We start from the raw sequence: 13,751 nt of genomic DNA on the forward strand, positions 1-13,751 counted from the left end.
CCCGGCTCTCATCAACTCACACACACACACACACACACACACACACACACACACACACACACACACACACACAGAGTGTATAGTTTATACTGTACAGCAGTGTAAATTCCTGTATGGCTGAATGCTGTACTGTAATTAAAGGTCCTAATAAACACGACTGTAATACTGATCACTTTTCTCCTGGTGACTCTACACCATGTCTCCACTTACCATCTCACCATCTTACCAACTCAGGGACGACCTGTAAATAATCTAACACTCAGAGCTTTCTGTGATATTTCAGTGTGACTGTAGGAGAGTTTATTTTATAATAAATATAATAAACAAGAGTCCTGTTGTGTGTGTGTGTGTGTGTGTGTGTGTGTGTGTTCCTTAAGAAGAAAAAACATGCAGAATGCAGAATTTTTCTCATGTGTATTTGTTCTTGTTCAGTCCAAACAACATCTTCCCCTTTGTTTCCATGTTCACTACAAAATCCCCTTTTCAGGTTCCTGTCAGGTTCCTCCACCTGCTTCCACCAAGTCCTTCAGGTTTTAACCCACACAGTGCCTCTGTGAGACAGTCTTTATGGCTCAGCTCTAGCTGAAATGATTCTGGATCAGTTCCTGCCGCACTCTCAGCGCCCCCACGTCCACATTTTCTGTGGGATCGCTGCTCTCTTCTGATTGGTCGGTGGCCTCTGTCCTCTCGAAGGTCCAGGCGTCGAGTCCAGACTGTAGCGAGATGTTGTGGAGGACGCAGCAGGCCTGGATGATGTGAGAACACTTCTCAGGAGAGTACTGCAGATAGCCTTTGGCTCCGTCCAGGCAGCGGAAGCGCGTCTGGAGGGCGCGGAAGGTGCGGTCTACGATCTCGTGCGTGCTCACGTGTGCCACGTTGTAGCGGAAATCCGCGGGAGTGTCTGGATTTGGAACCGGGGTCATCAACCACTTTCGTAGAGGATAGCGATGATCTCCTGAGAAGACAAACGAGCGAGGGTTATTTAACAATTACCAACATCCAGGAGTTTATAGGACCTACCAGACAGTGTTCTTCTCACCTAAAAGCCAGCCCTCATGTTTCTCCTGCTCCTCAAACATCTTGTAAACGCTGGACTGGGTGAACACAGCTCTGTGTGCGAGACTCCCAGGCCAGTGCGTCTGGGCGCTCAGAAGCAGCCCTCGAGCGTCACAGACCAGCTGGCAGTTAATGGAGTGGAAGCCTTTCTTATTGACGTATGAGGAATTGTCTGCGTTCGGGGCTTTAATGGCGATGTGTGCGCAGTCTATAACTCCGATTACGTTCGGAATCCCGGCCACCCTGAAGAACTCCTCTTTATCCTGCTGCCTGGCCGCTTCGTCCCTCTCGAAGCCAATAAACTCAGGAGCTTTCTCCATCAGAGCTCTGGTGACGTTGGAGACGCAGCGGCTCATGGAGGCCTGGCTGATCCCGATGGCGTCTCCCATTTTGCTCTGAAAGGATCCTGACGTGTAGAAACCCAAAGCCGCGAGGATCTGAACGTCGGGGCTGATGGCTCGTGACCTCTGCGTCCTTCTCAACAAGCCGTCCTTCAGCAGCTCCACCAAGTAATAGATGAAGTCGCGCGGGAAACCAAACGTCGTCAAAAGAAACTCGTCCGATACGGATTCAATGTCGAATCGATCCAGGGTTTTGTGGCCGCGGCCATGAAGAAGCAGGTCACAGTCCAGGATCGCGATAGGGATTGCCATTGGGAGCTCGCTGAGGAGCACAGGATTGATCAGATCATTCACATAAACTCACTCTGAGCTTCTTCAAACTTCCCGCTATGTATTTTATATAACTGTCCTCTAAAACCACCACAAAATCTCCCAACCTTGATGTAGTTCCAATTCCTGATGTGATCTAGCACAATGAGGCGATCCTCATGAGGTCCAAAGGCCCTCTAGTGATCCTGGTGGAGTCCACAGATCCTCTAGTGATCCTGTTAATGTTCACAGACCCTCAGGTGACCCTGGTAATGTCCACAGACCCTCTAGTGATCCTGGTGGAGTCCACAGATCCTCTAGTGATCCTGTTAATGTTCACAGACCCTCAGGTGACCCTGTTAATCTTCACAGACCCTCAGGTGACCCTGGTGGAGTCTACAGACCCTCGGGTGGCCCTGGTGGAGTCTACAGACCCTCAGGTGACCCTGGAGAAGAGATATTTAATAATGGAAGGGATTCAAGTTGCAAAACATTCAACAAAACACACAGCTAAACCCCTGCTAATCATACAGCTAACACCAGCATGCTAACATAAACAAAACTGTTTTACACACTTAAACAATATTTTATATATATATATATATATATATATATATATATATATATATATATATATATATATATATATATATTACACTTTCTAAACGATGTACTGACAGAATTTGTGGTTTAAAAAATATTCACCAATAAACAAAGCAGGTTTATTAAACACACGGGAATTCACAGCTTACAGCGATACCGGAAGTTCCGCTCAACTTGTTTACACTGAAACCCAGCAGCACTTTCCACACATTTCACCAAATAAACTCCATGTTTTGACCCAAACCCGTATCTAAATACACGAGATGATATTGATAAAATAATTTCGTTTTTGATCCGTATTTAGATTGTGTTTTATATCAAATGCTATAATTAAAGATTATAATCATGTAATTCAGCTGCCTTACTTTCGCTATTCGATAAGTGAGATTTAAACATGCCGATGTGTAAATGGAGAGAAATTCTACAAGAACAAAATAAATCCCACACCTTTTTTATAGTTAAATAATAACAATTCTTCTTTATATAAAACAACTTCCTTGTACGTGGTTATACAAGATGACGAATCCGCTGATTTCAATCGCGTGGTCGCCACACGTCATAGTGCCCTAGCAGCTGAACAACATAAACAGTAACATAAGTGTAAAAATAAATAAATAAATAAAATTAAAACAGTAATGGCGGTGTCGGCATGCTGAAGCTCTCTCTCACACACACACAAGGAATTTTTGAATTATAAAGCGTGTGTGAAGCTGAGGAGAAGCGGATGTGAATTCTGATGAACTGTAAGTATTTACCCTGTGTGTGTGTGTGTGTGTGTGTGTTAGCATTAGCATCACAGCGTTAGCACTGATAATGACATTAGTTGAACTGAAAGCGGTACAGAAGCTCCTGTAGATCTGAAGACACACACACACACACACACACACACACACACAGCTGTGTCTGGTCTGGGATGAAATCCGGTGAATGTTTTTAGGGATAATCACCTTGTGCAGTGATGATCAGCAGGAACTGTTTAATACTGAGAAATAAAAAGCAAGAAATGATCTGTTCAGTCACTGCAGAACCCTGTCCTGAGGAACAGCCCTAATCCTGGAGTACAGCTCTGGTATTGGGGTCCAGACTGGTTCTGAAAAACCAGTAAAAAAAAAAAAAATAACCCCTGGTCCTGGAGTCCAAACCCCTTGGGGGTCTAAAACTTGTCCTAGGTTACAGCCCTAATCCTGGACTCCACCCCCCGCCCCAGGGTTCATCTCTGATCAGAGGAACAGAGCGTGGACTTGAGGAGTGATGTAGGATTCCACATCAATACACCATTCACATGTCATTCATACACAGGGGCACTTTATCACTGATACACCAAATATACAGAGGGAGGGAACCTGAGAAACATCAAAACATCAGGAATGACCTGAGAAACATCATCCAGGCTGGAGCTTCATCACGTTTTATTGGCACCTACAGCACATGGAGAGATCTCCAAATAATGTTCAAACACACAGCAAAAGTGAAATCATCTCTCTCTCTCTCTCTCTCAGGCTCGGGTCATGATGGACGGCGATCTGAGCCCACAGGACCGGAAAGATTTGGACAAATTCATCAAATTTTTTGTTTTGAAGGTTTTCATTGTTTACTTTTGAACCCTGTTCAGATGTACAATACCAGGAGGAAAAAGCTGTGATGATGACCGTCTGTGTGTGTGTCTGTGTGTGTGTGTGTGTGTGTGAACAGACAGTGCAGGTGATCGTTCAGGCTCGTCTGGGTGAGAAGATCTGCACTCGCTCATCCTCCTCCCCCACAGGCTCAGACTGGGTAAACCCTGCACCTTTTCCATCCTAACATTAACACAACCTTCTGTCCTTCTTCTAATGTGTGTGTGTGTGTGTGTGTGTGTGTGTGTGTGTGTGTGTGTGTGTTTTTTTTCCCTCCTAGTTCACCTTGGCGATTAAAGACATCCCAGAGGTGACCCATGAAGCTAAAAAGGCTCTTGCGGGGCAGCTGCCCAGTGTGGGACGCTCCATGTGTGTGGAGATTTCTCTGAAGACATCCGAGGTAACGTTCTTCAGAAGAAGGAACTTGCATGCTGATGCAGATAATTTCTATGTGGAAGTCTTTCTCCTCATAACCTCGTATCTCTCTCTCTCTGCAGGGAGACTCTATGGAGCTGGAGACGTGGTGTTTGGAGATGAATGAGAAGTGAGTGATGTTATGCTGCTCGTGCGTCTCAGGATTGGAGCGTGGAGATTTAAACTCTGATTTCTGCTTTTTAGGTGTGAAAAGGACATTAAAGTGTCCTACACAGTTTATACACGTCTGTCCCTCCTGCTCAAATCTCTCCTGGCCATCACCAGGGTCACACCTGCCTACAAACTGTCACGCAAACAGGGCCACGATTACGTCATCCTGTACAGGTATCTCACACACACACACACACACACACACCTGATCTCCTTATACACTCCTCATTATGCCTGAGATGATGAAGGTCAGGTCATTTATTCCTTCATTTACAGGATATATTTTGGAGATGTTCAGTTAACGGGACTTGGTGAAGGTGAGACTTTAGGATTGTTTGTAGTCTCTATTTTATGTGTCTGTGGATCTTCTGTCATCTACTCACTCGTTCTCTCACTCTTTTTTTTACCAGGTTTCCAAACTGTACGTGTCGGAGTAGTAGGAACTCCTACAGGAACGCTCACACTCTCCTGTGCGTACCGCACCAACCTGGCCATCATGTCCTCCAGGTAAACCGTCTCCAGCAGTTTCCTTTCACACAGCATCCGTCAGACACGTTACCTTCGTCCTTCATTCGTTTATCTACGTTCATCCAGATCAAAAACCACAGTCATGTAGTGTGTGTGTGTACTGAGTGCTCTGTGTGTGTGTGTGTGTGTGTGTGTGTGTGTGTGTGTGTGTTACAGGCAGTTTGAGAGGACGGGCCCCATCATGGGCATCATCATAGACCACTTTGTGGAGCGTCCACTCGGAAACACCGCCCTCATGCACCCCTGCAACTACAGGTGTGTGTGTGTGTGTGTGTGTGTGTGTGTGTGTGTGTGTGTGTGTGTGTGTGTGTGTGTGTGAGCGAGAGACACATCACAGGACCACCTCAGAAACTCTCTTCATCACACAGTGCAGAAAGTTTCTGCTGTTGCCATGGAGACACTGTAACGTTTTTCCTTTTCCAGAGCTCCAGGTGAGGAAGAGGGCGGGGCTTATGCAGGTGTGGAGGACTCACAGGAAGTGTGCACCACCTCCTTTTCTACTTCCCCACCTTCTCAGGTACACACCAAACAGACACACACACACATGCTCTCCCACGCACTGTCTCTCTCTCTCTCTCTCTCATACACACACACACACACACACTCCCACACAAAAGAGCTTCTCTCTCTCTCTCATACACACACACACACACACACACACACACACTCCCACACTAAAGAGCTTCTCTCTCTCTCTCTCTCTCTCTCTCTCTCTCCTCTCTCCCTCTCCCCTTCTACTATTTTTACCTTTTTATATAGTTTGATTTTCATCTCCTGATCTGTTCTTGTGATCATCCTCCTCTTCCTCATGTTAATGTGGGTGTGTTCATTTCTCTTGTTTCTTCCTCTTTCTCCTCTTTTGTGTGTGTGTGTGTGTGTGTGTGTGTGTGTGTAGTGTATGTGTACTGTAAGTCAGGCACATAGTAAAACTTCTAAACCTGCTTTGAAGGCCACTCTGAAAGTCCCTGTGATGGGGCTCGGCTTCTCACAGCAAGTGAGTCCTCTGAGCGTGTGTGTGTGTGTGTGTGTGTGTGTGTGTGTGTGTGTGTGTGTGTGTGTGTGTGTGTGTGTGTGTGGTCCTTATAATGTACTAACAAATGTCACCTCCAAAAATGGACTCCTCTTTTTAAACAGATGTGTTGTAGTTTATAGTGAAGCTGGAAGATCTGAGAATTTACTGAAGAACTAAATCTATATGATGTAAAATCATAGTGCTTCTATACACACACACACACACACACACACACACACACACACACACACACACAGTAGTGAAGTTTTCACTATTATCCTGTAAACATTAGTTATAATCTATTTCTAGCGGTAATGTTTGAATGAGCGTGTTCTCTATCGCTAACTCGTTTCTTTACTAATCATTTTGTCACACACACATCGATATAAAATAACAATCCGTCCGCGTATAAACACGTGACCAAACCACTCGAGCAGATCTTACAGTCTGCACACTGTACCTGTGCTCCAACACCTGAGCCTCAAATGTTCTCATCTACAGCAGTGTGTGTGTGTGTGTGTGTGTGTGTGTGTGTTTATATAGTCAAAACAATATCAGCTCATTTATTTCCTGGACATGGAGAAGCTTGTTTTAAAGAGATGGACACTCATCATGCACCTCTGCTCTCTGGTGGATCAGTGTTCAGTCTGTAGAAGGTGTAGAAGATGATTAATACGATGATGTGAGAAGCTCAATGACGCATTATAACCATATAACTGGTGCTCTTTCAATGCGTTTACATTCGAAAAGTTTGATTTGTGTTCAGTAAGCGAATGTTGTCCAGCCCATTAACTTTGATTGTTTGCATTAGAGGTCGACTGATTCATAGGTTTTGCTGATTAATCGGTACCAGTGTTTGCTGTTTGTTCTGACAGGTGAGACTGCACGCTGCACGGAGAGCGCTATATTATATTTATTATTTATCATTTTTTTATTTATATATTCATGTTATATATCAAACCTGGCCATCCGTATTGGTAAAATGTACTCAGTTGATCTCTAGTGTTCAGCCTGTGGAAGGTGTAGAAGGTGATTAATACGATGTCTTGAGAAGCTCGTACACTTGTGTTGTGCAGCTAATCAGCTTTTGTTTGTTTGCATTGTTGCATGTTTACAGAAATGTGTAACACACCACCTGCATGATGCATTACATCCTCATGGTGAGAGTTCTTCAGACGGAGCTCTCAGCTGCAGAATAAGTCGAGGTTAAAGTGCCATTTCTGTGTCTGAGTCAGGATTGGACTTGATCCGATGTAAGGAGAACTAACAGGTCTTTGAGGGTCGGAATTCTAGCTGATAGACAGGTGTTCAAATACTTATTTGCAGCTGTATCATACAAATAAATAGTTAAAAAATCATACATTGTGATTTCTGGATTTTTTTTAGATTATGTCTCTCACAGTGGACATGCACCTACGATGACAATTTCAGACCCCTCCATGATTTCTAAGTGGGAGAACTTGCAAAATAGCAGCGTGTTCAAATACTTATTTTCCTCACTGTATATATATATATATATATATATATATATATATATATATATATATATATATATCTCAGGATGTAAACATCATCCGGTTCTCATCAGGGTGATCAGAGTGAACTTGCTGAGGCTTGTAGAGTCTGAGATGTGACTCTTGGGTTTTTTGCTGTTTCTCTGAGCATTCCACAGTCTGACCTCGTGGTGGATCTGCAGGATGTCCACTCCGGGGAATATTGGCAGCTGTCTTGAATGTTAGAATGATGGATTTTAAATAGTTTGGAAACGGCCTTATAACCCTTCCCAGATTGATTAGCATGTACATTTGCTTCTCTAAGATAATTTATTTGCGTTCATGTTCATGTTTATGTTTATGTTTAGTCTTGTTTACACGTCTCTTTTTTGCACATTGTACTGTACAACATTATACAGTAGGTTTACTGGTCTGTTATGTTTTGTGTATCTGTTCTACACTGTTCTGTCTTGTGTTGTCTGTCTGCACTGTGTTTTGTCTCACACTGGTTGCACATGATGCACTTTGTGGTGAGGAGACGTAGTTTAGTCCTTACCTGTATGCAGCTCTGCGTCACGTGGTGTAGCTCCAGGGGTCTGGAGAAACGTTGTCTCGTTGTACTGCTGTATGTATATGGTTAAAATGACAGTAAAAGCTACTTGACTTGACGATGCTGATGGAAAGACATCAGTAAACTGCTCCCACTTGGGCTTTTATAAAGGTGAATTTGATCAGCAGCACCTGACTGATACTCCGCCTCCTAATTCCTGTACAAACTGAGTTTAGACTGATTTTTAAAAATAAATAATGATATGTGGTGATGTTTGTCTGAGGTTATATTTAAATAATTCCAAGACCTGATGAGGACCAGGGTTTTTGGATGAGTATACTTACATTTTCACACTCTATCTATCGATCGATCGATCTATCTATCGATCTATCTATCGTATTGTTCTATCGTTCTCACTCTTTCTTTTTTGCTTTCTTACAGCTTTGCACTTCTCGTCTGTCGTATCAGACTCCACTCTTGGGCCCAGTAGATTTGTGCCACCCTGCTGTCTGCACTGCTGCTCACCCACACCAGGTAACACACACACACACACACACACACACACACACACACACACTGTAACGGGTTTCTGTGAGTCTTTAAATAACTGGTCAGTTCATTTCATTAACTTCATCATCTGGATCTGGAGAATGAAACTAAATCATGAACTGATGTTTGTGAAGTTCAGGAGATAAAATCACATGACCCCCGTTACTGATTACGACACACACACACACCCCTAGAGGTAACAGAGTAACAGAGTCATGGTGTGGCCTGTGAGTGGAGCGTCTGGGGTTCAGCTGTATAATAAAGATTCTCTCTACAGATCGCTGTTCCAGGGAAGGAGGGTGGAGTCCCGCAGGTCCTGGTTCAGCCCAATCATGGCACTCGGGCAGATCATGGGCGTGTCCCCTCCTGCCCTTCGGCAGACATGCCGCAAACCGTACCTTCAGACTGCAGCAGGTAAGATCAGTTCCCAACATACAGGTGACAACACCAACTCATAGAAAAGTCAACTGTGTAAACTCTCAATAAAATCTGAATGATGTGTGAATCTTATAAACCCATTTTCTACTCACAATAATCCAAAAAACCTTTTCTATAAAAAAATCAGATTATTTTGAATTTAATGGCTGCAACACGTCTTAAAAAAGTAGAGACAGGACGATGTTTCCCACTGTGTAGCGTCACGTCTTCTGTCCGTGGGCGCACACGCGCACGCGCGCACACACATACATGCACACACACACACACACACACACAAAATGGGGTCTAACAAATGTAAACGATGATCATGTTTATAGTGAGATCAGTACTGTACTGAAATTTAACCCAACCGTCACTTGTGTACCAACACACACCTATATTTTATTTTTATTTAATTCACTGTGTGTGTGTGTGTGTGTGTGTGTGTGTGTGTGTGTGTTTTTAGCACCAATACTGATGCCTTTTCAAGAAGTAGTGAAGGGAAGAGCGTGTCTCCTTCAGATGCCCCTGAAACGACCTTCACCAGGAAAGTGGGAGCCTTCGTCAACAAACCCACCACACAGGTGAGTGCACCCCCACACGCCTAAACGCCTACACCCCCACACCTGCACACCTACACCCCTACACCTGCATCCCTACACCCCCACACCTGCATCCCTACACCCCCACACCTGCATCCCTACACCCCCACACCTGCATCCCTACACCCCTACACCCCCATCCCTGCATCCCAACATGCCTACACCCCCACACCTGCATCCCCACACCCCCACCCCTACACGCATGACTCAGGTATCATATGAAGAGTTAACAGTAACTCCTGGTTTGTGATGGTGCAGGTGACCACGGCCAGTCTGGACCTGCCATTTGCTGCGTTCGCTCCCAGAGGCTTCGACCTGGAGGAGAATGACCCCATGGTACACACACACACACACACACACACACACACATATGGCCATGTGGTCAGCAGTTAGTTATCATTAGCTTTTCAAAGAGCTTATGGGATGATGGGTATCTCAGTCATGTGCTGTTCCTCTGCTACCTGGATCCAGGTACGCTGAGATTTCATCAGAAGATCACAGGAAGCCATCTGTTTTTTCCCCCCACTTTACTCACACCAAAGCAGCAGCTCGATGTTCTTCATCCTGAAGGACGCTGTAACACTCGATCTTTCACCAGAACATCTTAGAAGCTGGAATGGGTCAGTCACACAACTCAAGAATTAATGGTGTGTGTGTGTGTGTGTGTGTAAAACACGTTTTCAGGTACAGCCTCCAGCATCACCCACCTCTTCCTCTCCATTACAAGACAGTCTGCACTCACAAAGCTCCAGCCAGAGTGGAGGCCAAGCACAAGACGACTTCGTCATGGTGGATTTAGTGAGTAAAACATCTACACATCAAATAAAGAACACACACATTATTATATCAGTAAATACAGACTCACTCTGCTCTCCATGATGGTGATCTTGCTCCAGATGTGCTCCAGAGGTTCCTCAGTATTTTTTTATATTCTATTAAATATAAATCTTGACCTTGATGTTACTTATTGACATGGTTTTATGGTACAGGAAGACCAAAGGGAAGGTGTTGTGTGGTTTAATGTTTTAGTCTGGACACATAATTGTTCTTTTCTTTAATGAGGGTCTGGAACAGAAAAGTCCACGTGAGAGGTTTAAGAGATTATTATTACTGTCATCATGAGATCTTTTCATATTTATCTAATAAATAATTAGTTCCATTATTTTACTCTCATTATTAAATACAGATATAATACGAGTAAAACATTTATTTACTATTAGATTGTATGGATATGTTTGGGGTTGTGTTCAGTGGGTTGTTTTCCAGAGTATTTGGGGATCACAGCCCATATTTCAGTGGAGTTCTGGTGAAGATCTGCACTCCTGTAACTCTTTTACAGCTCAATCACTGGGCTGGTGTAGAACATTAGAACATACTGCAGAACTTGCTCTTGTGGAAGCAGATGCCATGAAATCAGAGTTTGGTTTTTAAAAATCCCGTCTTTTTGTTTACTTGTCAGAAACCAGCGTTCTCCAAAGACGACCTGCTGCCGATGGACCTGGGAACGTTTTATCGAGAGTTTCAGAATCCTCCCCAGCTCACGAGCCTGTCCATCGAGGTCAGCGCTCAGTCCATGGCTGAAGACCTGGTGAGGAACTCTACAGTTCTTACTATAGTTATGGATCAGACTCGTGTCTTCGTTCCCAAAGACTGATTTTATTCTGTTCGTTCTGCAGGACTCTCTCCCGGAGAAACTGGCCATCTACGAGAAGAACATTGACGAGTTTGATGCTTTTGTGGACACACTACAGTAAATCACAACACACCCTGATCACTCGCTCTTTTTCTTCTTCCCTCCTCACAACATGGCTGATGGATTCCTGCTCGTCTGATGTTCATCTCCTCGTACGCTAGAATATTTAAAGCTCTTTTCTTCACATCCACCTCCTGATAATCCTCAGCATGGTTCCTGATTCCATCCTGGAGATTATAAGAGCTTTAAGGTCAATCGTTCATTTATTTGTTCTATTGTTGATATATTTTATTATAAATGTATCATTTATAATCTGATCTCCCTTCAAGTGGAGAACTTGGAGAAGATCAGACCCTGAACATTACGGATCGTTTTGATTGTACACCAGAATTGTGTGTGAACGTTGGGGGATGGTGTGGAGGAACCTCGGCAGGCCTGAATCATTCATCACAATGTTTTTGTGTTATCTTCATTATAAAGCGCTGTCAAGAATCCCACGTGTCTGATTACAGTCTAATCTATTAATTTATCTTTCATGAGATTTTACACCATGTTTAAGATCAATGCATTAAAAACCTTCCAGTTCTATTAATGAGTAGAATCTGAGCTGTAACCTGTCCAGTAGGGGGAGCCGTCGTGTTTAGCTCCTTAATAGGCATGTATTTTTACAGTACTGGGAGAACTGGTGAAGCTTCACCATCCAGTACCATTTACTCAGAAGATGCTCTGCAGCAGCACATGATCTGATTCTGTATGATGTAAAAGCACAGAACAAACTAAGTGATGAAGTGTTTCCTGATTAACGATCGAAGAACCGCAGACTGAAGGCACATCAAGAGGAAGATCTACAGAGGAGCATCTCAGACTGTAACCTTGATAGAGAGCACACAGATTGTAGATCACAGCCAATCATGCACACGTGAAGGCCGTGAAGTGAGAAGATGCATGAGAGCAGTTCAGTTCTGCGAGCACTGAGTACTGCTCGGGGTCTACTGGTCCAAAGCTCCTGGAGCCTCTTTTTCACATGAATTACAGAAATGGAGCCAGATAAATTTCCCTGATTGATTATTGTGAAGGTACTTGGTGAGAGAGTCACGTGTTTAGCTCCAGAAGACATGCCAAAGGAAGTTCAGAGCACGGACGAGACGCTTCTGACACGTAGATGTTCTCCTGAACTTTTTACTATTTAAGAGTTAGCTTGAAGCATGTGTCTAAATGTTGAAGAATTATTCTCCATTACGCTCTCATGATATTTTAAAGCTTCATAAGTACTCGAGCAGACAGTAGTGGAGTTCAGTGGTGTTCATCGTGTGGTGTTAAAGCTTCAGTCCCCTTCCTGTAAAACACTTCCTTCGCATGTACATGTGCAATAAACTGCTTTATTTCAAAACCATTCGATTTTTTTTCCTTATTTTCTCTTTGTCGGTCGAGTTGTTGTTGGTAAAGTTATTCATTCATCTATAAATTTACTAACATGGTCATTTGTTACTTGAAACCTGGGGCCTAGAAGCTCCTTGGGTACCAGTGATCCAGGAAATTCCACATGAACACCCTGAAGATCCATGAGGTTCCTGTGGAGGTTAAACTCAAGAACCATGAAGATGTAGTGTAATGAATAAAACCAGTCTGATCTCATCATGAACAGATTCACACTCCAGTCTCCATCAGTGAACAGGTGAACACCTCAACAATGATGGAGCTCTAATGAATGGACATTGTGTTGAGGAGGAGGAGGATGAAGAGTCTGGTTCCTTTCAAGGATTCTTAATTTTTTCTTCCAGCATTATAGTGCACTTTTAGATGCCACCTCAAAACTGTTGGAGTGAAGGAATTGTGTCTCGAGCTTCTTTGCAGAATTGTTTGGCGAGTTTTTCGGCCTGTTTAAAGTCGTGCCCCAGAACCTCACTCAGGTTTACGTCTGGACTTTGACTAGGCATTGACGCAGCGTCGTGTTGATCCAGTCAGAGGTCGACTTACTGGTGTTTCAGTTCATTGTCCTGCGTAAACAAAGTGCACTCGAGCTTTTGAGCTGCAGATTTTGTCTCATCAGTCCACTGAATCTTCACCCAAAAGTCTTGCAGATCATCAGAATGTGAGATGCACCGTTGTGTTCTTTTTGGTCATCAGTGGCTTTTCCTCAATCATGAACACTGAACTGATGCGAGTGAGTGCTGCAGTTCTTTAGATGTTGTTCTGAGCTCCTGGACGAGTCGTCTTTACTGGATCTCACTGTGAAAACCCCTTTTTCCACACTGATACGATTCCCTTTTCCACCAGGAAGATCCACCAGGAAGATCCACCAGCAGGATCTGGGCAGCTTTTTATTCCTGAAGAAATGTAACAGTTAAAGAAACTGCACTTTGTGTTTGTTGTTGTAACTAAACATTTTGATGATGTAAT

General features: G+C 43.7%; 2 protein-coding genes across 8 annotated transcripts; one reads left to right on the forward strand and one right to left on the reverse strand.

Moving 5' to 3' along the window:
- The first annotated feature begins 15 nt into the window (after positions 1-15).
- Positions 16-11,943, forward strand: atg13 (ATG13 autophagy related 13 homolog (S. cerevisiae)). Its single transcript, XM_046840080.1, has 18 exons — positions 16-42; positions 2,989-3,052; positions 3,809-3,889; positions 4,002-4,082; positions 4,203-4,322; positions 4,420-4,466; positions 4,541-4,681; positions 4,784-4,824; positions 4,918-5,014; positions 5,192-5,290; positions 5,459-5,552; positions 8,532-8,624; positions 8,917-9,053; positions 9,523-9,640; positions 9,917-9,994; positions 10,343-10,456; positions 11,118-11,246; positions 11,335-11,943. The coding sequence occupies exons 3-18, from the start codon at positions 3,818-3,820 to the stop codon at positions 11,410-11,412; spliced, it is 1,539 nt and encodes a 512-aa protein (XP_046696036.1). The 5' UTR covers positions 16-42; positions 2,989-3,052; positions 3,809-3,817; the 3' UTR covers positions 11,413-11,943.
- On the reverse strand, positions 398-3,742 carry harbi1 (harbinger transposase derived 1). 7 transcript variants are annotated; one of them, XM_046840083.1, is made up of 4 exons: positions 2,412-2,615; positions 1,835-2,152; positions 1,040-1,719; positions 398-955 (listed from the first exon to the last, which is right to left on the reverse strand). In XM_046840083.1, the coding sequence occupies exons 3-4, from the start codon at positions 1,707-1,709 to the stop codon at positions 579-581; spliced, it is 1,047 nt and encodes a 348-aa protein (XP_046696039.1). In that variant the 5' UTR covers positions 1,710-1,719; positions 1,835-2,152; positions 2,412-2,615; the 3' UTR covers positions 398-578. The 7 variants fall into 7 exon arrangements, with proteins under 7 accessions (XP_046696039.1, XP_046696041.1, XP_046696040.1 ...); XM_046840085.1 differs by lacking the exon at positions 2,412-2,615 and adding an exon at positions 3,257-3,742 and having other exon boundaries at positions 1,040-2,152; XM_046840084.1 differs by lacking the exon at positions 2,412-2,615 and adding an exon at positions 2,757-3,050 and having other exon boundaries at positions 1,040-2,152.
- Positions 11,944-13,751: the final 1,808 nt, after the last annotated feature.

This window comes from Silurus meridionalis, chromosome 26, assembly GCF_014805685.1.
Source record: "Silurus meridionalis isolate SWU-2019-XX chromosome 26, ASM1480568v1, whole genome shotgun sequence".
NCBI classification, from domain to species: Eukaryota; Metazoa; Chordata; class Actinopteri; order Siluriformes; family Siluridae; genus Silurus; species Silurus meridionalis.

Excerpts from the sequence above, each read along its gene's own strand:
- harbi1 (XM_046840085.1), bottom strand. The coding sequence starts at position 1,709 with ATGGCAATCCCTATCGCGATCCTGGACTGTGACCTGCTTCTTCATGGC. Across the intron at positions 956-1,039 it reads ACATGAGGGCTGGCTTTTAG|GAGATCATCGCTATCCTCTA; the intron begins GTGAGAAGAACA and ends TTGTCTTCTCAG.
- atg13 (XM_046840080.1), top strand. The coding sequence starts at position 3,818 with ATGATGGACGGCGATCTGAGCCCACAGGACCGGAAAGATTTGGACAAA. Across the intron at positions 5,291-5,458 it reads ATGCACCCCTGCAACTACAG|AGCTCCAGGTGAGGAAGAGG; the intron begins GTGTGTGTGTGT and ends TTCCTTTTCCAG. Across the intron at positions 9,641-9,916 it reads TCAACAAACCCACCACACAG|GTGACCACGGCCAGTCTGGA; the intron begins GTGAGTGCACCC and ends GTGATGGTGCAG.